We start from the raw sequence: 27269 nt of genomic DNA, 5'->3' as shown, positions 1-27269 counted from the left end.
AGCAAGGTGCCTTTGGAGTGGTAAACAATTCCTTACCTGATGACACGGCAGTGCTGCCAGGTGTTCTGAAGGAGGTAGAGGCCATCAGGTAAAAAGACCAGCTACTGAGGGAAGCACAGGCAGAGGTGGCATGAGAACATCAGCTGCAAAGCATTGAGGTGAAGGTAAGGGAGCTTCTGAACACCAAGCTAGCATTGCTGAGAGGCACTGTAACAGAGGAGGCACTTGGGGGAATGGAGAGAAAGGTGCCATCAGCCCCAGAAATGGACAAGCTAGGGAAGGATGAAGGGGTGGTGCTGCAGACACTGGCCCCTCCTGTATTGAAAGCATGCCCAGTAGTTGTAAAGAAAATAAAGACCCAGCAGCTGAAAGTTCCCCAAGGAGAGGAGCAGCCCCCTCTCCAGGTCGTGGAGCACTCTATGGTCCACCCCTATACTCAGGCTGAGCTGGTGGCTGTGGGACTTAGGGGTGGATGGAATTGTTCTGTTGGGATCAGAGATGGGAAAGTTGTCTTCCCTGACAGCGCAGCCTGCCTTGAGGCAGCGATTACAAAATGTGAGTGACTCACAAGAATTTAAGGGGCCCATGAAGGTTACGAAGACCCAGATGTGGGTTGATTTAACACGGGCAGGAGTAGATGGAAGGAAATTAGACTGGAAGCCAAATAGGATCTTACTGGAACTATGGCAACAACTGAAACCAGAGCAGCAGTTCCAGCCATTAAGACCAAAGAGGCAGAGGTCAGAGACAGAGCCACGAGTCCAGCCTGTATGTCTGCAAGACTTTTGGCTGGAGAGGCTGGAGAAGAAAGTTCGAGCTTCCGTGCACAGGGACCATTGCAGAGGACTAAGGGCACATAGATTGAGAGGAGAGAATCCTGGAGGGGTGGAGTGTGGATAAAATAAGAGTCCCTGTGGCCAGGATTCTCACCTGGCCCTGGTTGAGTAGCTCACTGCACACCTGTGAGCAATACATGGCTGTTGACTCTAAGAGCTCTGCCCGGTGCTCTGGGTGCAACATGGTGGCAGGGCTGCAAGGCTGCAGGAGAGCAGAGCAGAGGCTGGAGTGGTGGCAGCACCGAGGACAGAGGCCCAGGGGATGGCTGTGCAGGACGACTGTGCAGAGGGGCCCAGAGTATGGCTGTGCAAACAGAGGGGCCCAGAGGACAGCTGTGCAGACAGAGGGGCCCAGAGGCAAGGGGAGAGCCCAGCTTGCTGCATGCAGACTCACTTTGAGTGAATGGGATTTTAGTGACTGACCTGCCACCTGGAAATAAAGTTGGGTATAACCCTTTCACCCCAAGAACGTTTTGCTGTCAATTTCTTTAGTCACATTGAATCCATAGCGAACTTGCCTGGGTGAAACCCACTGGCAAGACACAGGGGTACAAAGTTTCTCACGAATTTAAAGGAGGCTCTGTTTGTCTTTCTAGAGCCAGCTATGCACCATGGCTATGCTGTTGTTGATTGGAGGCTTTAACATTCCTCATATCAAACTGATTACTTCTTTATTATCTTAATATAACATGATTGGCCATCTGGCTGATTTGAAATGTAAAGGAGACTAATCCTGTCCTATAACGATTCTCAAGTGGAACACCATATCTATAGGTATATTCATTTGCTTATAAAAAATGATTTTTCCCTAACCTGTGCTGTCCCTCTTTCCTTATTTAGAGAATTCCATCATTTAAATAATTTGGCACAGTGTTTCTGGTAGGTACAGAGATATGTGAAAAGAAAGTATTTTTTCCTTTTTTATGGATTCTAGAAAATGTTCAGAATTTTCATTTGCAGTACTTTTCCTTATTTTTCTTTGTGTTGCAAGCAAAATGTCATTTGATTTAAATTGACATTAAGTACATTTCCTTTAGAGAAACCAAAGATTATGATCTTTAGATATACTGATGAGGTTTCTTCCTCCAGCAACAGTTTCAGTTTATGCTACAAACGTGAGCAGATGGTTTGACTGGAGCGCGTGCGGGCACCGCAGGATTCTTTTCCAGCAGGCACTTGAATGTCTTTGGAAGAACTTCATCTCTGAGTCTTTAGATGCCTCTTCTCTCTGGGGGTAAAAGTGTGTGCTCTGTGCTTGGATATTCATTATGTAGTTTTATATAGTTCATTTATTGATATCTATTAACATGCCAGGCACAGGGCTGTCTTACATACATGATCACGTCTCATTTAATCCTCATAACCACGCCATGAAATAGTTACAACATAAGCATATAATATTCCCTCCACTTTTCAGATGAGGAGGCTGAATTTCAGGTAGATCAATTTCTCAGTTGTTATACAGTTGGTGCCTAATCATACAGGGCTCACCATCTCTGTCTGCCTTTTTCAACTGTAACAGCTTGCCTGGGAATAAGCTGGCTGGAGAGGTTTAGTTGACGAGGCTGGAGGAGTGGTGGAGGGCTGTGAACTTTATTCCAAGCGAGACACCTAGCTTTTTTCATTCAGTCAGTACCTATTTATTGGGCACTGATATGTGCCAAATAGTCTAGGCACTAGAGGGTATCATAGTGCACCAAAAAGCATAAAACCCTGCCTTCTAGAAGCTTACATCCTAGCAGTTGAGGTTTGAGGAGAGAAATAATGTGATTAGGTTTAAGTTTTGTGAGGGTCCTTCTGGCTGCAGTGGGGAGTGTTCCCTGCAGAGGGGCAAGTGCTGCTGCAGGGAGACTGGTTAGGAGGTGCCTGCAATAAGCCAGGAAAAGGAGGGACTCAGACCAGAGCGGTAGCAGAATGAGAAGTTGGATTCTAGATAGACTTAGAAGAGAACACCAATGGAGTTTGCTAAGCAACTGGATGTGGGACTTACTTTTCTAGGCTTTAATTGGAGCTCAGATCAGCTTGTGCTCCTGTAATTATGTTAAAATGCGCAAGCACAAAGTGGCTCCACAACAAAATTCCATTTAGCAGAAAATGTAGCCCCTTTTCATCTCCTTAGCCTTAGGCCGAGGAAAGGACAATATTTGTTGGTGCCCAGATGAGGCCAGCAGAGCTCCATTTCCCAGGAGCATTTGTCCAGGCTTCGGTCCACCAGCCTGTTCCCTCGAAGGCCCCATGCCTGGGTGGTTATACTTGTGAGATCATACTTGAGATCTGTAGTGTATCCATCTCAGAGCCACTCAGCGTCTTTCTTTATACCTCTCCTGTGGTGAGGCAGGAGGATGGATCCTCTTAATAAGATTTCAGCCCAGCTTCCTGTTTTTCTGCTTGTGTTATGTCCCTGAAATTACATTATGAGGTTGAAATCAAAACATTTCAATTCTTGTTCACAAAGTGGGACTTGTAGCGTATTGTGTTGTCAAGTTTGGGAAACACCTTCCTCATAGTTAGCTTTTACTGAGCACATATAGTCGCTCATAAATGGTCTAGATAGTCCAAGATGCCAGTAACTTCAATAACTCCCAAGTATAAATTTGTATTTCCCAAGTCAATGAAATTGCCACCAAACTATTTGTGCAGTAATAAGGTGAATTAAATGGCAGCCTCATTCAGTTTATTTTCATTGACCTTAAGTGAATGGCCATACAGTTCCAAGTAGGAGAGGAAAGTGACCATGAGTAAACATAAATATTGCATCTGCTTCCTCATCATTACATTACTGAGGATAGCATGGACAACTAGCTATACTTGTAGATTTAGACTAAGAAGCTATCTCCAACCTACCTTACCTTGTAGTAGAGCCAAGTAACTGTATTTTTAATTAGTCACTGGACAGCCCCATGACCCACCTAGAATCCCCCTGTCTGCACCTCCTCTGTGAGATCTAACATCCCATCCCACTGAACTTGGCCATCCACTAGTCCCTGCTGTACAGGTTGCCCAGTTAAGGATATGGTTAGAGGCTCTCACTTTCTGGCCTGTAGGCAGCATTTACATCACCGGCTTCTCCATTAACCTGTCCTGGAGATCAGCCCTGAGGGTGCTTTGCTGTGTCAGCCATACTCTGAATTAGGCAGCCACAACAGCAAGAGATAAATATATGTGCCTCTGATTCGTTTCTACCTCCAGAATGCAGACGAGGGCCCTTGCCATTTTTTAGAAATTTAAAATCAACTGAAGAATCACTTACTTTATTATTTTTCCCAGGGCTGCGTCCCAAGAGGACTCTGCGTTTGGTGCTCTGGACTGCAGAAGAACAAGGTGGAATTGGTGCCTTCCAGTATTATCAGTCACACAAGGTAAGAAAGCAGCCAAGGGTTGCTGGGCATTTGCACATGTGATATCTGTATAAAAAAACCAGAAGCACTGATGTTTGGGTTTTAAATTCCCTCTTTTGTCCTGAAGACTCTCAACAATACATTGTGGTAAGCTGATCCCAGCAAATACCCCATGAAAAAGCCTCTCTGCCCATTCCCATGAGGAGAATGTGCTGGCAGAGTGAGGGTGCTGTGGGGTGGGGCTCAGGGCTTCTCCATTTCTGCATCCGTCTATTGCCTTAGAAACTTCCCATCTGCCACACTGCCATTTTCTCAGTCTCCCTAGTTCTTCTACACTCATGTATGCCATGGAAATAGTAATAGACAAACCTTCCCTCTCCCCACGCAGCCCGCTCCCATACTTGGATGTCCTAAATCCTCCTGGATGCTCTGGTATTTGAGGGTCATGTCCTGCGGTCTTGAGTCAGCCAGGAACATTGATGATGGCAGTGGGAATGACAGGAGCCAGAGGTCTCAGACCTGGGAATACAGAGGACTGCCTACAATAAGGCAGAAGTGAAGCTTGAGGAAAGAAGGTGAGAGTGGAAGATTGTGATTAGAAATACAAGACGACATTTAAGAAGAGAACAGGGAGATCAATGCCAAGAACCACCTTTGAGAGAAGGCAAAGTGTTCTGGACCAAATCAAATGTTAGTTCAAAGAGGAATTCCCAAACCAGCAGGTGTGCTGCTGAGTAGAGATGCCTTGGGAGGCAGGGAATTCGGGTCTGGTTTGCTGCAGCTGCTGGATTGTTTTTCCTGCTTCTCCAGATCAGAGGCAACAGATCTTGCAAGCTTACATTATCAAAATCAGAAACAGGTTTGTTTTCTGAATTGTGTTTATATCCTTTTAGATCACTTCACAGAGTCAGTCTCTATTATCCTATTTCAGTTAGAGCTTAAGAGTAATGAGTTCAGGGTCATGAATTTGGTCACTGAATATAGGTATTTACTGTACAGAGGTAAACCATGCCTCATGCCCAGCTGTTTCACACGTCAGATTTTTGGCCTCAAGTGAACCTTGGGAATGAGTTTCTAGATGAGCATCACATGTTTGGTGGGTCAGTAACATTACCTTCTTTATCTTGCAGCAGACTAGAACATCAGATAAGAGGTATTCTAGATTCAATAACACTTCATTAATATTTCTTACCACCTATTATGTTTCAAGTACTAGATTAGGCATTAGGTTTAGTGTTGTTAAAACAATTCACCCTGACCTTACTGAGACTGCAATCTAAAGTTCACCAAGACTGAACTTCAATGATAATATAATGTGTGAGGTGTTCTGATAAAGAATAAAGTATTGTATGACAGGAAGCTCACCCTACCTGGTCTTGGTGAGTGGTTGGGATAGGCTACATGGAAGAAAGGACACCTAAGCAAAGACCTGAAGATTGAGTAGAAGTAAGCTAAGAAAAAGTAGTTGACAGGGAGAAGTGAGCACTGGGTAGCAGGAACTGTATGTACAAAGGGTGGAGGTAAAGAGAACACAGCACACTGGAGAAACTGAAGGGAATTCAGAGTGGCTGGCGCATAGAATGTAACATGCACAGCAGAAGGAACATAGAGTAGAGAGGTAGACAAAAGCCTGAACAAGAAAAACATATACACCCCACTCAGAATTTTGTACTTTATCCTGAGTCAAGAAGAGCAACAATTTTTAAGGAGGAGCCTTTAGACTCTATGCATCTTGGACTCAGTAAAAAACAGAATACATAAAGAAATGTTTTGAAGTGCATATATTCTCCATATATACCCTACTAAAAAAAATTGGATTTAAACTGCAATGAATCTTGCTTGAAATTTCCTCAACCACTAAAATTCCTTAGATCTGAAAAAAGGTTTATTTCTCTGTAAGTTTTTGAGTTTCACTCAAAAATACATGAATTCTAAACATACCTTCTAAAATACATGGATGAAGCCAGAAATGACTTCACTTTTAAACTTCTAGGAAGGTTTGGCAGGGATATATATATATCTATGTATATATATAAGCATATTATATATATAATTTCAAAGGATGTGCAGTCAAATCAACAGAGCTGGTTTATCTTGGCAATATTCATATTGCCTTCATACAAATGTGTACATATACTGTTGGCTAGTCTGATTTGCATTTCAGGGGTGGGAAGAAGAAATTCCACAAAGGGAAATACAGGCTTTTTGTTTTAAAATAACTCTTTTTCTCAACTTTAAAAAGACATTCTGCATGTTTTATATGATATAGCTAATTTAAAAAAAATAATAATTCTATATTCTTATGAATGACATTGATGGAAGCATTGTCAAGAGCATAATCATTTCTGGGATGGCTGAGATAACTTTAAGTACGTATAATAAGCAAGTCACAAATCAGGGACAACAAATCAGATTCTTTAACTTCTCTATAGTATTATTTAATGCTAGAAAATAGTCAATGTCTAGTTCACTCCAGTCACAACAGAGAGAGCCTCTGTTCTAAGGTTATGATAGTTGCTGAAATAAATAAGCCCTAAAATTTCAGTGACTTAACATAGTAGAGATTTATTTCTTGCTTAGTTAACATCCAGGCTACAGTTGTGCTCCACATAGTCATTCAGGGATCCAAGCTGATAGTCTCTTTAGCAACATGGCTTTTAATATTGTCTTGAGCATCAATATCCAGCCCGCCAACATGGGGGGAGTGGGAAGTTTTAATGGGACAGTTCTGGAAGTGAATAGGGGAAAGGCAGGGAGCGTGTTTGGTTAACTAAAACCTAAAGGGACTTTCATCCACCATTAGCATGGTTATATCTAAGAGAAAACTGTTGCTTTGTATTGTTTTAATAATCTATTGCTTCAATTTTTATGATATAAAAATACTTTTATAATGAAAGGAAACAAGTAGAAGGACAGGGGTGTCAGTAAACATTTACTTGACAGAGTTTTTATTTCATTTTAAAGAGAATGGTGTATCTTATAAACAAATGGCAGGCAAGGCAATATATTCTTCCTCCTCCAACAAATACTAAGACACTTATAGTACAGCATAGAATGGCTACCACAGCTGAACTTTTCAGGCCTTGCATTTTGCCTTCTCACTTCAAATAAGAAACTAAACACACCACTGGCCATCAGGGAAACTGGTTCTAGTCTTTGTTCTGCCACTAACTAAATATGAGGCATTAACAGTGAAGTCCCTCAGCCTCTCAGAGACTCAGTTTCCTCATCTTGGCCTATTAAAGTTTATCTCCACTTCAAAACTCTTGCAATGCAGAGAGAATCCAGGTCATAATTATGCTTTTTTCTGTTACAAACATAAGTTGTAATATTATTTACAATTAAAATGTACAATTAAGCATGCAGTTCTAAGTTCTAGTGTCGTTAAAATTATATTTATCAATATAATGGTAGATTAGTAAACTACTGTTACTGAAAACTTAAGAAGTTCAAGGCATCATCTCTGTCACACTTGTTCCTCCTTCTCTATTCATTATTTATGTGAATGACAGCACCGTCCTCCTCTGGCAGTTTTGAAACTGCCAGGTATCAAAATGTCACTGACATATTTTCCTCCTTCCTATTCCTTGTGCCCCATATCTAATCAACAGTAAAGTGCCATGATTCTACATTCTATCACTTTAGATGCATCCTCCATTTCCATGTTCCTGGTCTTTTCTCTAGTTCAAGATTTCCATTACACCCACCATATTAAGTTAATCTTCCTGAAGCCCAGCTTAAATCAAATAAACACTCTGTCCCCACACTTTAGGTTGCTCCCCAGTGATAATAGAATACAGACCAAAGTCCTTAGCTTCTTGGTCCTGTGGTCTTCCATGCCATGGTTTTCTAGCATCTCTTCCATGTCTTCTAGTCTGACAAAAATGAGTGATTCTTTATACATCCCACACTGGCCTTTTATTGTATCATTAGTCATACAGTTCCTATGCCTAAATCCCCTTCTTATCTCTTCATGATCTTTAAGGAGGAACTTAAATGTCTTCTTTCCACAGGCATTCTCTGGCTAACTCTCCAACCCCTGATTGAACATAACTCCCTATCCCTGAAACAAACATAACACCTTATCTAGGCATCTTTGAGGATGTGGAATAGTTTCTAATCTATAGGAAAGAAAGAAAGAAGGAAGGAGAAGGAGGGAGGGCAGGAAGAAGAGGGGAGGGAAAGAAGAGATAGAAAAGAGGAAAAGAACAAAAAGAAGCCACAGTCTTTGGCCACAAGAAACTTGCATTCTACTTAAAATTAATTTCAAACTCACACATAAGAAATTTAGCCTATCAAAAATATATGAGGTTCTAAACTATTTACTAAAAGTATCCTACTTTTTGCAAAGGATTCTATATTGACAGGGTGTAGAGTGGTGTAAAGGCTTAATACAATAAATGTAAAGGCGTTAGGAAAGGGAGAAATGGCTATGACATGTTATTCATGAGGAAGGCTCAGCACCTAATACCTGAGGAAAAAGTGGATTTGAAAGAATAATCAGGAGGGGAGAAAAGGGAAATCTACTCCTCTTCATATTGATGATGACTGAGTCCCAAAGTGTGCCTTTGGCATTGGTATGGGTGATACCAAACAGGAACAGAATTTTTATTTTCGGAGAACCAATTTTAGTCATTGTGAAAATAAAAGATTAGAACTTTAAAAAAAACTGACTTTTTATGATACAGTTATGGTTATTGGTGATCTATATCAGTAATCAGTAAGTTACTGTCTGCAGGCCAAAGGCAGCCTGCTGCCTGTTTATGTACAGTCCTCACTGCTTTTTCCATTTTTTGCAAAGATCTATGGCCTGAAAAACCTAAAATATTAAATATCTGACCCTTTACAGAAAAAGTTTACTGACCCTTAATCTATTTAGTAAAAATCATAAAATATTTTCACATTGTTATTTCCATACAGTAATTTCTTCTGGCTTTGTATGGCCTAAGTGATAATTTTATAAATTTTGTTTGAAACCAATTAAGTATTTTTCAGGAAGATATTTTGTAATAATATGAATGTACATGTACTATCCTTTTTTCTATGATTTTTTATTTTGTAGAGTTTAATAGTAAAGTTGGCTATACTTACATAGCATCAGTTATGGAGAAAACTAATATGTAGAAAATAATCATTCTTTCTTCAGGTTGCCCTGAATATATTCCTTCTTCCTCCTCATAGAATTTTTTCAACAGTGAAAGTTCTATAAAGGCTATTTTAATGGAAACATACAGCTAAACTTTGTGGGAATAAAATTACCAATAATATTCATTACCCTTTCTTAGTAAATGTATCTTTGTTCACAATTTACTTTTATTGATATAGTCATAGAAAAATTTAAAATTAAAGTGATTTAAAGTCATGTGGTAAAACTTCTTGCCAAACTAATTTTCAAAATTATATTCAGATTAATAGCTATCTTTACTTCATAATTAAGCTTTTTAATGAAATATTAGTTAAATTATTATACTAATTGCTAGCCTTACTAAATTGTTTTTGAAATATGTGAGGCCTTTTGTAGTTTTATATAAATTTTGAAATTCAGATGCAAGATGCACCTTTATTATGTTTGAAATACTCTTTCCAAGAAAACAAACTGGCTCAAAAAGGTCTACAAGCATTATGGCAACAATTACTAAGTAAAATAATTCAAACAGGAAATACTGAATTTTTTGCTATATTTTAGACTTAAAACAGGAATCATTTCTGGGGTCCATCCAGCATGCCCACAACAATTAATAGCAGAAAGTCCCATAAAGGATGTGTGTGTATTTTTCTCTTATTATAAAAATGCTACTTCACATATTTTGATAAGTAATAAAATTTACTCTCCTGTTAAAATTCTTTCCACTGTCTCTCTTCACATTAGCAGAAGGACTTGGGAATTACTTACATGCATATTGTTTGTACTTTAAATTGATCAATTTGTTTATAAGTAATACATTTTTCATGCCAACCGTTTCTTTTTGAGGTATAATTTGCATTCAGTAATTAAATGCACAGATCTTAAGTATACAGCTGAATACCCTTGGCAGATGTATACCCCCATGTAGCCATACCGAGATCAACACATAGAGCATTCCATTTCCCTAGGAAGTTTCCTTTGAGATCAACCTCTGATGGAGTCAGTAATATTCAGCAATAAATATTCTGCTGACTTTTGTCACCAAAGATTGGTGATGCCTAGTCTTGAACTTCATATAAATGGAATCATACACTATGTACTCCTGAGTCTGGCTTCTTGCACCAAACAGTAAGGTTTTGTGACTCGCTCCTGTTGTTGCATTCACAGCCCTCTGTTGTTTCTATTGTATGACTATACCCCAGCTTCCCCATCCATTCTCCTTTTGGTGGACATTTGGGTTGTTTCTCATTTTAGCTATTATAAATAAGGCTGTTATGAGCATTTTTGTACAAATCTTTTGGTGGACAAGAGCATTTCTTTTATTTTCTGATAGTAGAATCTCTGGGTCATATGATAGGTGTGTGTCCAACTTTGTTAGAAACTGCCAAAGAGATGGAGTCTGTACCGTTCTAAATTACCACCAGCAGCATGTCAGATTCCTAATTGCTCACCATCTTTCTCAATATGTTTGTATTATTAGACTTTATTTCTGGCCATTCTTTTGGGAGTAATATTTTTATATTTTTCAAGGTACAGTTCTGAAGAGTTCCAAGAAAAATTCTGCCCTCACTTTTAATAGTCATCATTCTTTCACCCTCTCCTGCTTCCTTGCCTGAAGACTACCACCTTTATTCTGTGTTCTGCCTTAGGACAGATTTAAGGGATTTAAGAGAGACTAAAGGCCTTTTTACCCTGCATGTAGTTTGTGAGCCTACTAATGGTTGAAGGGGCCTATTCCAATTTGAAGGAACAGGACAGAGAAATGGCATCCTGTTCATAGTCACAGCTGACTTCCTGGAGCACAGACTTCACGTGAAGGCCAGGGGCTGTTGGAACTCAGCTAGAGCCAAAAGGGGACCTGAGGCAAGAATCATCCCCACAAGGGTTTGGGGAGAGAGATCCCTCTTGAGCCCAGAAAAGAGGTTGTTCCAGAAAGGGAGAACAAAGATGGGGGGGAGTGCATTTGTGTGTTTCTGTATTGATAGAATTACTTTTTCTTTTTTTTAAATAACTTCTTTATTGATTGACTTCAGATTGCACTCACTAAGATGGAAATGTCACCACGTATAGGCTATTATTGTGATCCAGTGACTTTTTAAGAGTTTACTTATAGGAGTGGAATTTAAAATTTGGAATTAAATAATATTATAGATGATTTTATGGAATTTTCAAATCAGTGAAAAAAATCAGTAGTATCCACATGCCACTTGCTAATCTGCTTTTCATAGGAACCGTGTCACCTTCTTTTCCACTCAAAAGGAGAGTAGGATGTCGTTTCTGAGAAACACCCTAGAATAGTTTGAACTAGATTGCTGGCATTTTTAAATCTTTCCCATTTTAAGCAAAAAAATTTGTCATAATTATAATGAGGAAGGTAATCTGGTCTTGAGAAAGCCTCATTACACAAGGTAATCAAATAAAATAGATTGATAGTTCTATTTTGGCATGAAAAATATTTTAACCTTTTCCTGATTTATTGCACAAACTCCTGGCAATTGAATTACCAGGGCTATGAACGCTGCTGTGTTCTTGTAGTCATTAATAAGGGCAATATTTTAAATAGGCTTCATTAAATGAGGGATGGGATGTATGATCATTCTAAATACATCAATGTATTCTAACACTAGCCAACTCTAAAACAGAAAAAGTTAAAATGAATATATTTTGTCAGAATTTCTTGTGTTGCCATGCTGAGGACCAAAATTTCCTCTTTACTTATGTAAATATACAAAACTGCTAGCTTATTTTGCTGGTGAAGTTCTTGCCAACTTCCCAACCCACACTGGGTTCATGTTTCACTCTAAAGTAAAGGGTATGTTAACAATGCTTGTGAGACTTGTCCATGTTATCCGGGCAAATGGGTTTACTTAGGCATTTTTATTTCACCAACCCTATTGCCTCTCTATATAATGTTCATTTAGCTAGGGTGACGCTGCTAGAGGAGAACAGCTTTGTGCTCATCTGCAGCTCTGGCTGTAAGAAATAATAGACCTGATAAACTTATTCGGCATAATTGTGTCTGGACTGTGTCTCCAGCACAGCCTTTCTTATATAGTTAATGTTCCATGCAGTATAGATGTACTAATCAGAGGTTATTGTCTCAATCATTACTGCTGGGCTTTTATGCATCCTGTGTTTTTCTTTCAGAGTCTAGATATTTGCATTAGTCTGTCAAGCACATCACAAAATTGGTTTAAATTTCATTTATCTCAGTGTATTCCTGGTCTGGAGCTGCTTACAGTTCCAATATTCACATAATTTCTACAACACACCTGGGAACTCTTTGGGATCTTACTAGAATTTATGAACTGACTTTTTCTTAAAAAGAAAGCTGTCTTTTGCATTTGTTTGCTTTCTCCTGTGTAGAATTTCATTATGACTATGGGACTTCAGAATCTTCTGTATGCGTGCTATTCATATGCAGATGTACACATCAGCCTGGGCAGAGGTATCAAAATATTCCCTTTGATGTTAAGACAATCAGATTATGCCACCTTGCAAATGAACATGAGTAGGCTTCAACTCACCTCTTTATCTCCTTAGAAAGGATCCTTCTTAGCTGGTTTTTATTGTTTTTTCCATGTAAAATAAATAGTTTAAAATAAAAAGACTGGCTGTGTAACGAGAATGGAATTTTCCACGTTAAGATAGGATGGCAAACTGCCTACAGTTGTGGGGCAATATTTATCAAATAACACCTTATGGTTTCATATCACAATAAAGTTCAGTTTGAGTGCTGGTTGTAGCTGAACATATATAGAGAACAATACCCCAACTTCTCTGCTACCGTTACTAGCCCAAATAAGACAACTGCCTTTCAAGGTGGGTTCTGAGAACGTTGTGCCAAAACACTGAGGTCTACTGTGAATCACTGTGGCTGGCATCTTATCTCAGCTATTTTCCATTCCTGAAACTATGAAGAAGGTTTGCATCCAGCCTGTCTTCCCAGCTTACTAGAGGTTGCCGTACTAGGCACAAATAGTTTCTGCCTCAGTGCCTCTCTATTGCTAACCAGGTTGTGATCTGACCCAGAAGGACCTACAGTGTATTTAGTGCACGAACTTTCTAAGGAAATCAGATTGGCACACCGGGACACACAAATCCGAACTGAGCTGTCATGCCTTAGGCTCACAAGTGACATATGGGTCAGAGCCCTTGGAACTAAATTAAGTTACATAGAGCCTTATTAAGTTACATAGAGTCATCAAGCCACTTTTGAATCACCAGCACTATTTTTAATTTGCCTGGGATTGTCTTCTTCCCACCATCTTTTAAACCAGGGATTGGCAAACTTTGTTTTTAAATGTCTAAACAGTAGCTTTCAGCCAATATTTTGGCTAAATGTCCAAACAGTAAATATTTAGAAATGTGGTCTCTCTATTCACCTCTGTTATTGTAGTGGAAAAGCAGGCACAGATAATGCTAGACAAATAAGCATGGCTGTATTCCATAAAACCTTATTTAACAAACAAAAAATAAGCAGCAGGTCAGATTTGGTATGCTGGCCATAGTTTGCTGACTCCTGTTTTAAACCCTTATTGGGAAGAAGTTTAGAAAAATTTCTTCTGAAGCCTCTTCCAGTTTCACAGTCACACCTTTTGGTGGCATTTCAACATGTAGAGTGTCTTGTACCTAACATTTAGTTGTGTCTTGATAGGCTTTAATATTACTGTTGTTGCAAGCTTAGCACTCTAGAAATTACAGTGGCTTTGCCTTGTGTATTTGGCCTTAGTTACAGCCTAGTGAGCCACACAACAGCCATGGTAACCTGACTGAAGGAAGGGGTTAACATGGTTTCCCAGAATTTCTTTAAGCAACAGTGGAGCCCTTTATTAAGATAACTAGATGTAATAATATTCAAAAATACACTTATTTTAAAGGACATATATTTTTTTAAGTCTATACATACAGAAGGGTCTTTTAGACAAATGAACACTCCAGTACATCTTAGCAACTTTCCTACTAATCATTAACAATTATCATTCACTGTTTAAGCACATCCTAGTTTATCCATAGATTTGCCTACAATATTTCTTGTTTGAGACTAAATTACCTTCTGGGAAAGAGGCTCTTGCCAGGAGACCCCAATGGCATCATGTCTTTTGGTAATCAGTAGCCCTTCTAGAAGTTTGTCCCTTACTTCTGGCTGCTGTGGTTTTTGGGTGTTTCCACTAGATTAATACATAACCATAAAAGAATGGTCTGTTTAAGATGGCTTGAAGAACGAATGGACAGAATAAAACTGGCATGGCTGCCAGCAAGGTCAGTCTGGAAAGTAGTTACTGAGTGGTGACTTCATTTTGTACTCTGAGAAACAGTGTTCAGAAACCACAATAAGTTGTCCTATAACCATTTTCTTTTAAGGCTGAAGATCAAACAGGGAACTGAGAAGCAGAATCATGGGACATATTTGTGAATACAACCTGAATACCCTCCATGGTCCTTTGTCTTTCTCTGTGAAACTCATCCTATTAGGTCACTCCTATAAATGTTAGCCCACTGTGGTGTCTTAAAGTTGCTACTTGTGCCCTAACCAAGTTGGACTTGGTCTGATTTCTAGCTTCACTATCAGTTAAGGCACATCTAATTCTAACTCATCTATTTGTGTAAAAAACTTAAAGGCATAATATTTTTCTTAACCAAAAGAGTAGAACTTTTATTTCTTATTTTCTTTCAGATCTCACTCTTGCATGCTCTTAATCAAATGCTTGTCCTGTATTTGCAATCACTCATTCTAGAAGCTTAGGTTACCCTAGCAACCAGCAGTTTGTCTGAACTCCTTTGGTTTCAGAGTTCTCTTAAAGGAGAGTTCTCAGAATCCATTTCTAAAGAGCTTTCATACTCCACAGTAGCAAAACATACATAAACAAAAATTCAAAATTTAAAAGCTTAACAAGGCCTTTCAACAAAGGCTTAAACTGGTTTCATAGCATGGGTTATTTTGAGATTAGACAGAATTTCCATTACTAAACAGGAGTATAATTTTCTTTTATAGATTTCTATAGTTTCATTTAATAAAACTTTTCTAGTGAGATGTAACACCCCATTGAAATCAGAGACAGTGCTATGGCAAATATGTATGAATATGTTTCAGGAAACACACCAGGTATTAACTGAAGTTCTGGGAGAATGTATGGCATGCATTCTTCCCCCTTTGCTGGCATAACTGGATGATTTTTTTCCCATCCAAAGCTCTGGAAAATACTTAATCATATCCCACAGAGCAAATGCAAGGCAATCAAACCATTTTGTCATTTGCATTAGGAAAGGTCAAAGGGAAGAAAATGCAACAATAAACAGGGAAAAGTGCTTTGTGAAAATTTTCCATCTTTTTTCCAATGTGAGGGAAAGTAATCTGTTCCTTTTAACAGATCTGAAAATCCAGTACTTTATATTGTTTGGATAGACTGATACAGAGAAAATAAACCATCAAGAATTTTGAAAGATCCCATTTGCCAAAAAAAATGTGTAATAAATTCTTCCTATTTTCAGGGTGTCATTTTAATCTCTTGTATCTATATGATCATTTATAAATAAGACTACTCTTTCATGAACATTGAAAATAAAAGTACGGTTTCATAGACAGTGATAGCAGTCATGACCCATGTGCCAGGCTAGATACTGTTTTCCTTATTTCATACATGAGAAAAGAAAAAAAAGTTTCAGAGAGTTAAAGAGCAGACCCAAGGTTGTACACCACAGCTGTGAGGGACAGAGCCTAAATGTGAACCTAGCTTTTCTGTGTCCAGACTTCAGCCATAATGTCTTCAGTGGCTATGTACTTCTCTGCCACTCATCTTAAATATAGGATTTACATACATATTTAATATACATTTATATATATTTATATATACATCTACCTATTTGTCATAGTCTGAAGTACATACACAGCCATATATTCAGGCATGCTGGACACAGTAATACAAGAATGGATGACTGGAAGAATCATTTCAAAGTGCATAGTTTAAAATACATGCAGCATGGAATCATATTCTACTACATTCTGGAATTTAAGGCCAAGGGATATTGTATAATGATATAGATATCAGCTATCACCAATAATTCTCAGTGTTTTATATTTGCACTCTCCCTGGAGAGTATAAATATGCATATATTTGTTACTGAAATTGACTCTCTAAATCCTGCTACAATGATTAAAAAATAATTTAATCTTCACTGTAATAGTCTGTTACTATTAAGTTTACAGTTTAGGGCATTTCCTAAACAAAGTTTTAGCTGGAAAATAGATATAAATCAAAAAACATCCAGAGAGAACTTTTAGTTATATGAAACTCCATCTCACACCAATAAATATTAAGATCATTCCACTATTTAAAAGATTGTCTTCAGATCAGCGTCTCCCCAGGATATCACCTAGGGACATCTACTACCTCTAATCTCAAAAAAAAAAAAAAATGAGAACAAAACTCTAACCCTTGAGAGATGGAAGTAGTATATGTATTAATCTGTTTACATCCTTTCTATGTGTGTGGAGCTTAGACACCCTGGAAAATGTATCAGGACCCTCCACAAATCAAGTCCAGCTTCCTTCCTCCAGTGTAACTGTGCCTGATACACCAAGGACAGAGATTCACCAGAATGGATCCATGCTTGTGCTATTTTTAGAGATTTCCAAGAATAGAGATTTCACTAGTGTCAATATTTTTAAACATTATCAGACAGTAAGCATATCGCATGTCCACTTAGCAATGTCTTAATGTTAGGGGTGCAATTTAGACTGTTGCAGGAACAATTATAAAAGAAGGTGGCTGTGAGGTCTCCAGACGTTAGTGTGCCCTAGTCCTGCCTGCCTTAGTGGGTTTTGTGTGCAAGCACTAAGGAAGAGTAAGTGAATTGGAAGCAGGGGGATGAATCGTGAATTGCAAAAGAGAAATGTAAACATTACTTGCAAACTCAACTCAAAGAGCAAATGATTTAATACTTGTTCTCTGAATTTTGTTGTTTTTAAAGTGGGCTCTAATTTATTCTTTTTTATTTATTCTTGTTCTGTTTATTTTGGTGTTGTTTTTAAAGTGGGCTCTTCTTTCCTTGGTTGGGAGATAAAATAACTTATAACCTTTAACATGTTCTTTCCTTCATGATTGAGAGCTCAGTTTGTCAGTATTTTAATTGGCAAACTGTTTTCTGAATACGTTGGAATATGATACCTATCCAAATAGGTTGATATGTGCTCTTCATCACTGAACGGTGGCTATAATCAAGAGCTGCCCCTCTTGGTAGCTCAGCCTCCCAAAGTCTCATACAAAAGAAATGGGAAGGAAAATGGAAATCAAAGACAAATTCAAGAGGATAACAGATAGTTGGAGCCTAAGGCGCTAAATAAGCCCATTGGCTTCCACAAGAGCTTGGTGGAAAGGCTTTGACCACCTTTGTGATTTTTATCATCTCATCTTTTAGGCAATTACCTTAATATGGCACTCTGGAGTGATAGTTTCTATTGAAAGGCTCTATTTAAACATCTTTTTCTGAATCACCAAGACAAGAATGGAACAAATGAAGATGAAAAAAATATTCACTTGTACACAAAGCTTCTACCTGCAGGTCTCTAAAACCATAGTTAATGTCTAATTATACTGACACTCCTATCGTACAAAAATACTGATGGTGCAAATATAATTTCCCAACTAATTATTTCATTATATGGAAGTGACACATGTGAAGTAAATTAACATTGTCTTCATAAAAGCCAACATTTGTGGACTTTCATATTGAAATCTTCAAGTAGAATGAAGTGTACTTATTTCTGAAAAATGCCTTTTATATTTATGAGCATAATACCACCTTCTTTTAGCAGATATTTACCATTACATGGGTTAGTGAGATATATGTGAGTCAGGTATTACTGACAGGGAAGTCCAGAGATGTCAAGGGACATGACTACCACCAGCTGCAACAGTTTAGATTATGTGACTATGCCTCCTCTCTTAAATTTGGCTCAAGCAGTTGGCATATGAATAGTGGTGAAAGAAACATCCTTTTCCTTTAAAAAATCACTGACATTTGCACCTCTTCAGCTAGAACAACAGAATGTCAAATACTGTATTCTCAAATTTAAACTAGAAAATAATGGTTGGGCCAGAGGAAGGGAGAGGGAACTGAAGAGTTACTTCATGAGATTGATTGGAAAAGGATTTGATATCTATTTCTTTGATTTAAGGGTTACCAATTGTAAGGACTGTGATTAGGATTAACAAAGTTTGTCAGGAAAAATAAAACTTTATTAAATGTACAGGGTTTTAAAACTGAAATAGTATATAATACCTCATACTTTGTGTTTATAGAGTTACAGAAGCAAAGTCTATCTGAGTCTAAAGATCATGCTGACTTGATCATGAGCAGTGAGGTTTCAACTTAAATAATCAATGGATCAATGACCAAATAAAAACAGAGATCAAACAATATATGGAGACAAATGACAACAATAATTCAACACCACAAAATCTGTGGGACACAGTAAAGTCTGTGCTAACAGGGAAGTATATTGCAATACAGGCCTACCTCAGGAAAGAAGAACAATCCCATATGAACAGTCTAAACTAATAATTAATGAAACTAGAAAAAGAAGAACAAATAAGGCCCAAAGCCAGTAGATGGAGGGACATAATAAAGATTTGAGCATAAATAAATAAAACTGAGAAGAATAAAACAATAGAATCAATGAAAGTAGGAACTGGTTCTTTGAAAAATTAAAATAAATAACCCCCCAGCCACACTTGTCAAGAAAAAAAAAGTCTACACACACAAACAGAATTAGAAATGAGAAAAGAAAAATCACTATGGACACCACAAAAATACAAAGAATTATTACAGTATACTATGAAAAATTATATGCTTAACCAACTGGGTAACCTAGAAGAAATGGACAACTTTCTAGAAAAATACAACCTTCCAAGGCTGACCCAAGAAGAAACAGAAAATCAAACAGACCAATTACCAGCAACTAAATTGAATTGGTAATCAAAAAACTACCTAAGAACAACACTCCTGGACCAGATGGCTTCACCACTGAATTTTATCAAACATTTAGTGAAGACCTAATATCCATCCTCCTTAAAGTTTTCCAAAAAGTGGAAGAGGAGGGAATACTTCCAAAATCATCCTACAAGGCCAGGATCACTCTAATGCCAAAACCAGGCAAAGACACCACAAAAAAAGAAAATTACAGACAAATATCTCTGATGAACAAAGATGCAAAAATACTCAACAAAATATTTGCAAACCAAATTCAAATATACATCAAAAACATCCATCATGATCAATGGGATTTATTACAGGGATGCAAGGATGGTACAATATTCAGAAATCCATCAACATACACCACATCAACAGAAAGAAGGACAAAAATCACATGATCATCCTCATAGATGCTGAGAAAACATTTGACAAAATTCAACATCCATTCATGATAAAAACTCTCAACAAAATGGTTATGGAGGGCAAGCACCCCAACATAACAAAGGCCATATATGACAAACCCACAGCCAACATCATACTTAACAGTGAGAAGCTGAAAGATTTTCCTCTAAAACTGGGAACAAGACAAGGATGCCCACTTACCCCACTTTTCTTCAACATAGTACTGGAGGTCCTAGCCATAGCAATTAGACAACATAAAGAAATAAAAGGCATCCAGTTTGGTAAGGAAGAAATTAAACTGTCACAGTTTGTAGATGACATGATATTGTACATAAAAAACCCTAAAGAATCCACCCCAAAACTACTAGAACTAATATCTGAATTCAGCAAAGTTGCAAGATACAAAATTAATACACAGAAATCTGTTGCATTCCTATATACTAACACTGAACTAGCAGAAAGAGAAATCAGGAAAACAAATCCATTTACAATTGCCTCAAAAAGAATCAAATACCTAGGAATAAACCTAACCAAGGAGATGAAAGACCTATACCCTGAAAAATACAAGACACTCATGAGAGAAATTAAAGAAGACACCAATAAATGGAAATACATCCTGTGCTCATGGATAGGAAGAATTAATATTGTCAAAAAGGTCATCCTGCCTAAAGCAATCTACAGATTCAATGCAATCCCTATCAAAATACCAACAGCATTCTTCAACAAACTAGAACAAATAGTTCTAAAATTTGTATGAACCAAAAAAGATCCCAAATAGCCAAAGCTATCCTGAGAAGGAAGAATAAAGCTGCAGAGATTACACTCCCCAACTTCTAGCTCTATGACAAAGCCACAGTAATCAAGATAATTTGTTATTGGCACAAGAACAGACCTATAGATCAATGGAACAGGATAGAGAGTCCAGATTTAAACCCACACATATATGGCCAATAATATACAATAAAGGAGCCATGAATATACAGTGGGGAAGTGACACCCTCTTCAACAATTGATGTTGGCAAAACTGGTTAGCTACATGTAAGAGAATGAAACTGGATTATTGTCTAACTCCATACACAAAAGTAAACTCGAAATGGATCAAAGACCTGAATGTAAGTTCTAAAACCATAAAATTCATAGAAGACATAGGCAAAAATCTCTTGGACATAAACATGTGCAGTTTTTTCCTGAACACATCTTCTTGGACAAGGGAAAAAAAAGCAAAAATTAACATCAAAGTTTGATGGGACTACATCAAACTAAAAAGCTTCTGTACAGCAAAGGACACAATCAGCAGAACAAAAAGGCATCCTACAGTATGGGAGAATTTATTTATATATGACATACCTGATAAGGGGTGAACATCCAAAATATATAAAAAGCTCATATGCCCTAACACCCAAAAAGCAAATAACCTAATTAAAAATGGGTGGAGGATCTAAACAGACACTTCTCCAAAGAAGAAATTCAGATGGCCAACAGGCACATGAAAAGATGTTCCACATCGCTAATCATCAGAGAAATGCAAATTAAAACCACAATGAGATATCACCTCACACCAGTTAGGATGGCCACCATCCAAAAGACCAGGAACAACAAACACTGGTGAGGATGCAGAGACAGGGGAACCCACCTACACTTCTGGTGGGAATGTAAATTAGTTCAACCATTGTGGAAAGCAATACGGAGGTTCCTCAAAAAACTAAAAATAGAAATACCATTTGACTCAGTTATTCCACTCCTAGGAATTTACCCAAAGAAAACAAGATCCCTGATTCAAAAAGACATATGCACCACTATGTTTATTGCAGCACTATTTACAATAGCCAAGAAATGGAAGCAACCTAAGTGTCCATCAGTAGATGAATGGATAAAGAAGAGGTGGTACATACACACAATGGAATATTATTTAGCCCTAAGAAGAAAACAAATCCTACCATTTGCAGCAATATGGATGGAGCTAATGCTCTGTGAAATAAGCCAGGTGGAGAAAGACAAGTACCAAATGACTTCACTCATTTGTGGAGTATAACAACAGAGCAAAACAAGGAACAAAACAGCAACAGACTCACAGACTCCAAGAAGGAACTAGGGGTTACCAAAAGGAATTTGGAAGGGGGGGGATGTAGAAGGGGATTAAGGGGCGTTATAATTAGCACACATAATATAGGTAGGTCATGAGGAAGGCAGTATAGCACGGAGAAGACAAGTAATCACTCTATAGCATCTTACTGCGCTGATGGACAGGGACTGCAATGGGGTGTAAGGGGGCACTTGATAATATGGGTGAATGTTGTAACCACAATGTTGCTCATGTGAAACCTTCATAGGATTGTATATCAATGATACCTTAATAAACAAAAGAAAAGCTACCACTTAACCAAGAAAGTTTCAAGAGCATTGTTTGCCCCATGGACCACTTTGGCAGTCTGGTAAAGCCTATCTTCTCCAATAATATTTTTGAATGTATAAAATAAATGCATAGTATTACAAGGACATGGATTTATTAAAGTACAGTTATCACAATTTTTAAACTAAATATGATCTAGTCATATGTCCTTTAAAAATGCATAAGATAAAAAGATCTTGCACTATTATCTGATTATTACTGTAATTTCAAAGTAGTAATAAAAAAGATTAAGATATCTACAACAGATATAATATGATATGAAAATAACTGTCATTTCTATTAGCAACAAAGAGATCCTGCTTATACTACTGTGGTTTGTTACTTACGTTCATAATTGAAGGAAATTCTAAATTTTGTATAGAGATTAATGAAAACAAAGATGCAATTTTTTCCCATTCAAGTTCACAGACCACCTTCACATTTATGAACCCCCAAGGAATGACAAATTAAGAACTCCTTCTCTAGAATAAACCTGCAAAATATTATTAGCCCCATCTTACAAATGCATAAACTGAGGCCCAAAGTAATTAACTCAGTATTTTTCATCTAATTGCTAAGAACTGTGTCAAATGCTAGTAGCATCTGTACATTACCTCCTCCAGCTCCCCAGTGGGAATCACCATTGATGTGGGAATTACAGTATCCACCCGACTCAGACTGACAGCCCCTCAGAGCTGTTACCCTAATCACCTGTATCTCCTTCGAACACCAGTAATACCCTTATGAAGATAGCAAATATCCAAAGAGAGACTTGGAGCAAGGTCTGTGCGCCTAACAGCTTTTATTCAGTTTGCCTCGAGCATTTCTAGTGTTCAGTCTCACCTAAATGGTCCTCAGGTGGCTTCTCAGAATGATCATTATTTCCAACATATTTGATGCTATTTTCTACCACAGCTATTTTCCTCTTCTGCCTTTGCGTGATTACTGCTGCTGCTCATTACTGTTCTCAGATGAGGGAAATCATTTTTCTATACCTCCCTTAGCTCAATACAGGTACCTATTTGTATCTTTTTTCTGTAATCGGTATAATTCCTTAGTCTCCTTTTGTCTAAACTATACCTATTAAATTACCTTAACTCTTCTCAAAGCTAAATTGCCGCATCTGTTTATTATTTTCCTTCATTTTGTCTGAATACTTTAAAACTTACAAAGTATGTGAAGCAATTGTCAAAGCTATAAGCAGTCCCAGGATGCATTTATTAGTTTCTGTAACTGGGTCTTACTGATTACACTGTGTATTATTAGTGTCATGTTATACTAAGTTTAGCATAACAAATCGTAAGGGTTCTTTTAAAAATTATTTAATATTTTAAAGTAAAATTTAAAACAGACCTTGGCAGTTCAGTTGTTACTGCTTATCCTCTTCTCCTCCTATGGCCATTGTATTTTGGCAAGCCTTGCATGCTGGGGACTCTCAACTTTGATGGTGAAATCATGATGACACAGGGCCTGCAAAGGATATAGTCAGCCCTGTTTTCACTTGACACGGAGATGACTTTTGCCACACGGCTTCCAGAATGAGAGTACCTTATTATTCCATTGAAGGAAACTTAGAAGTTTCACTTAGAGTAGTTAGATAATTGAAGGCCATTTTGTTTACTGCTATCACTCTACAAATGCTTCTGGGAACCCTTCATTGTTGAACCCTATGCTTGCTTGAGAAGATTGAAAACAAAACAAAACAAAATCCTAAAAACTGAGGCTTCCTTATCACCAACACTAGCAACCACTTCATCATCATTATCTTTACCACCACCCATCATCCCAAAGAGCATCTAATTATATGTTTGCCAGATTTACATACACACACACACACATATGTCTGTTTAAATACATAAATACATATATTTATTCATTTACTCAGCACATGTTTATCAAGAGCCTTTTAAGTTCCAGGCACTGTTCTAAACTATGCCTTCATCTTACTTCCATTCTAGGGCATCATGATTGATAGCAAATTGGGTAAATAAGTAAAACAGTATGTTAGATGAAGAGAACAGCTGAGAAGAAAAATAACATGGGACAGAGATAGGGTACATAGGAAGGGGGTGGTTTGAATCTTTGTTGGGGTTGGGGGAAGGGAAGGTAAACCACTTCATTGAGGTGGTTATTTTTGAGTGAAGACCTAAAGAAAATAAAGAAGTGAGCTATGTGGCTATCTGAAGAGAGCATTCTAGGCAAGGTGAGGAGTTCTGAGTAAGACTGGAAATCCTGGAGTTTTTGAGCAGAGGACCAGCATGACCTGAATGATCACCCAGGAAGCTGGTTTGAGACTAGATGGAAGGGGACTAGAACTGAACAAGGCAATAGCCCAGGTGAGAGATGATGGTAGCCTGGACCAGGATGAGAGCAGTGGAAGGGGTGAGAAGTTGTCAGATTCCTGATATATTTTAAGGAAAAATCCTGATGTTGAATTGTGTACAGAGTGTGAGAGAGAGGAGTCGAGTGTGATGCCACAGTTTAAGGCCTGAGCAACTAAAAGGGGAGGAGTTGGATAGAAGGGGGTGAGGTGATGCTCAGGAGCTCTGTTCAGGACATGTTGAGATTGAGATATTGGACATTCTGCAGAGAGGGCAAGTACATGGCTTGGTGTAAGAGCCCTAAGTTCAGAGGAGAGGTCTAAAGACAGCCATTGTCATTCGGTAGAAACACTCAGTCTCTATTAACAGTAGCACTTTCCCTTCTTTCAGCACCTCTGTATCCTGTCTGGTGGAAGTTCAGCTTCTGTGCTGTCAATGCTGGGATTGCTGTGTTTGTTCTCCAGGGGCTGTAGTGCTCGTACAGGCTCTGTCTCTTCATCCAGATCTTCTAGTCCCAAGGATACTGACCACAGGCCTCCTCCTCCATCTCCACAGGCCTCCTCTTCCATCCCATTCTTATGAGCCTCATTGGGAGTCACAACCCCTGAGCTGTGTTCTCCTTACTCCCGATGTGGAGACATCTCTCATCTCCTTCTCTCATGGTTGTTGTAGCCACCAGCCCATAAAAGCCATTGGATGCGGCACCATTCAGTAAGTCAAGTGATTATGTCAGATGGTGATGGCTTAGTGGCTTATTTCTTTAGCCTTCTTTAAAGTTCAATTCATTATTCTACAGACAACTTGAGGCTTCTTTAATTATAAAACCAAAAAACAAGTAACTCTTGTCCCCAGATCCTTCCTGGCCAAGATATTTTTTCCCTCTTTTTTGGTGAAGAATTCTGGGAATTCAACTAAGCAAGTACTGAGGCATTCCAGCAGAGACCAAGGTGCTTCTTGGGAAAGATTTTTGGCTCCCCTTACAGATATACTCCTAAACCTATGTGATTTAACACATGAGCATGATTATAAATCAAACTCTTTAATCTTTTAATAGTAAAATTCAAACTTATCCACATATCTAGTTTAAATAAAAAATATGGTTCTCTTTTGAAGCAATAACATAGAATGGTCACTCATTCAACAAATATTTATTGAGCATCTGTTACACATTCTCAGTGCTGTTCCAGGCACCCTGTCATTAGGGAGCTCCCTGTCATTAGGGAGCCTACATGCTTCGAAAGACCACACAGGACATACTTATACTAAAAAGGTATATGTTGTTTATCTGAACTTCAAATTTAACTGGGTGTCCTGCATTTTACCTGGTCACTGAGGGTGTGGTCATCCAGCCACTTGGCTGGGCTGGATAGTCAAAGATGGCCACACTTGTATGTATGGAGGCAGGGAATGGCTCTCAGCTGGGCTGTGCTCCCCATGTAATATCTCATCCTCCAGGAGACTAGCCCAGGCTTCTTTACGTATCAGTATCAGGGCAGCAAAAGATCAAGGTCGCAGTTACATGACTTTTTACAGCATATTCTCTGCAGTCATAAGTGGCCACTTCTGCCAGAGTCTACTGGTTAAAGAAAGGCACAAGGCCAGCCCAGATTCAGGGGATGGAGGAAGAGATTGCATCTCTCGATGAAAGGAATGGCAAATTCACATTGGAAAAGGGCATTCATACAGGGAAAGAAGGGATGTAGCCATTAAACAATGTATCACAAGTAGTAAACACAACAGGAAAGTCTCTGCCATCAGAGACCTAACGTTAATCCAGGAAGAGACCGACAACACAGGTAACTCTTACTATTGATACAAAGGAGAAAAATGAGGCAGAGAGTGCTATCAGGAGTGTTGTGCGAGGTCTTCTTTGATATAAGGTGGTCAGGAAGACTTCCCTAAGAAAAGAACCTTTCAACAGAACACTGAAGGAAATGAGAGATCATCAGAGGAAGAGGCAACAGTCAGAGGAAGTAGCAAGTGCAAAAGATTCAGGACCCAGGCATTATTGAGAAACTGAAGATGGTTGTTGCAGTGAAAGTAAAGTGGAGAAGATAAGGTCAGAGAAGTTATGGAAGGTCAAGATATGTCTAAATCTAGGGCTTTACAGGTGAATAAAAGGACTTTTGCCTATTACCCTGAGTGAGATGGGAGCCACACACAGGGTTCGAGAGGAAGAATATCACCATTTGACATAGATTTTTTAACAGGACTACTCTGGCTCCTGTGTAGAAAATATACTAAATTTTGGCAAGGGTTGAAATAGGGAGACAGGAAGCTATTGCAATACTTCAGGCAAGGGATGATAGTGGCTTGGGCCAGATGATAACAATAAAACTGGTGAGAAGTTGTTGCACAGTAGATCTGTTTTGATATTAAAGCCAACAGGATTTGCTGATAGATTACATATTTGGCATAAAAGTAAGAAAGGAGTCAAGAATTTCAGGCTATCAAAATTTTTAGACTCAGTAGCTAGAAATGTGGATTTGTGTTTACTGACTTGTGCCCTCTTTATAAGAGAAAAGCAAAAAGAGTAAAGGCAGAAGAAAGTAATGTGATGACAGAAGGAAAGACAATGTAATGAGGAGCCATGAGCCAAACAATGGGGGAAACTTCCAGAAGCTGGAAAGGCAGGAAAACATATTTTTCCTTAGAGCTTCTAGAAGGAGACAACCCTGACAATACCTTGATTTAAGCCCTTTATGACTTATTTCAAAGTTATAATATCCAGAACTATAAGAGAATAAATTTGTGTTGTGTTAAGCCAGTAAATTTGTGGTAATGTTACAGCAACAAGAGGAAACTAAGTCATGATTAGATGTTTAGATAGGCATGACGAGTAGCTGTTGCATATGACTCTGGAGTTCAGGGGAGAGGCATGGA

General features: G+C 38.3%; 1 protein-coding gene across 2 annotated transcripts in view; it reads left to right on the top strand.

Moving 5' to 3' along the window:
- Positions 1 to 27269, top strand: part of CPQ (carboxypeptidase Q) — a 925692-nt gene that overhangs the window by 794928 nt on the left and 103495 nt on the right. For both annotated transcript variants that reach the window (XM_057497874.1, XM_036875582.2), the window contains exon 6: positions 4104 to 4195. In XM_057497874.1, coding sequence (XP_057353857.1) covers positions 4104 to 4195 — 92 coding nt within the window. The remainder of the gene's footprint in view (positions 1 to 4103; positions 4196 to 27269) is intronic.

The sequence above is a fragment of the Manis pentadactyla genome, chromosome 3, assembly GCF_030020395.1.
Source record: "Manis pentadactyla isolate mManPen7 chromosome 3, mManPen7.hap1, whole genome shotgun sequence".
Taxonomy (NCBI): Eukaryota; Metazoa; Chordata; class Mammalia; order Pholidota; family Manidae; genus Manis; species Manis pentadactyla.
This window is presented reverse-complemented; position numbering and strand designations above follow the sequence as displayed.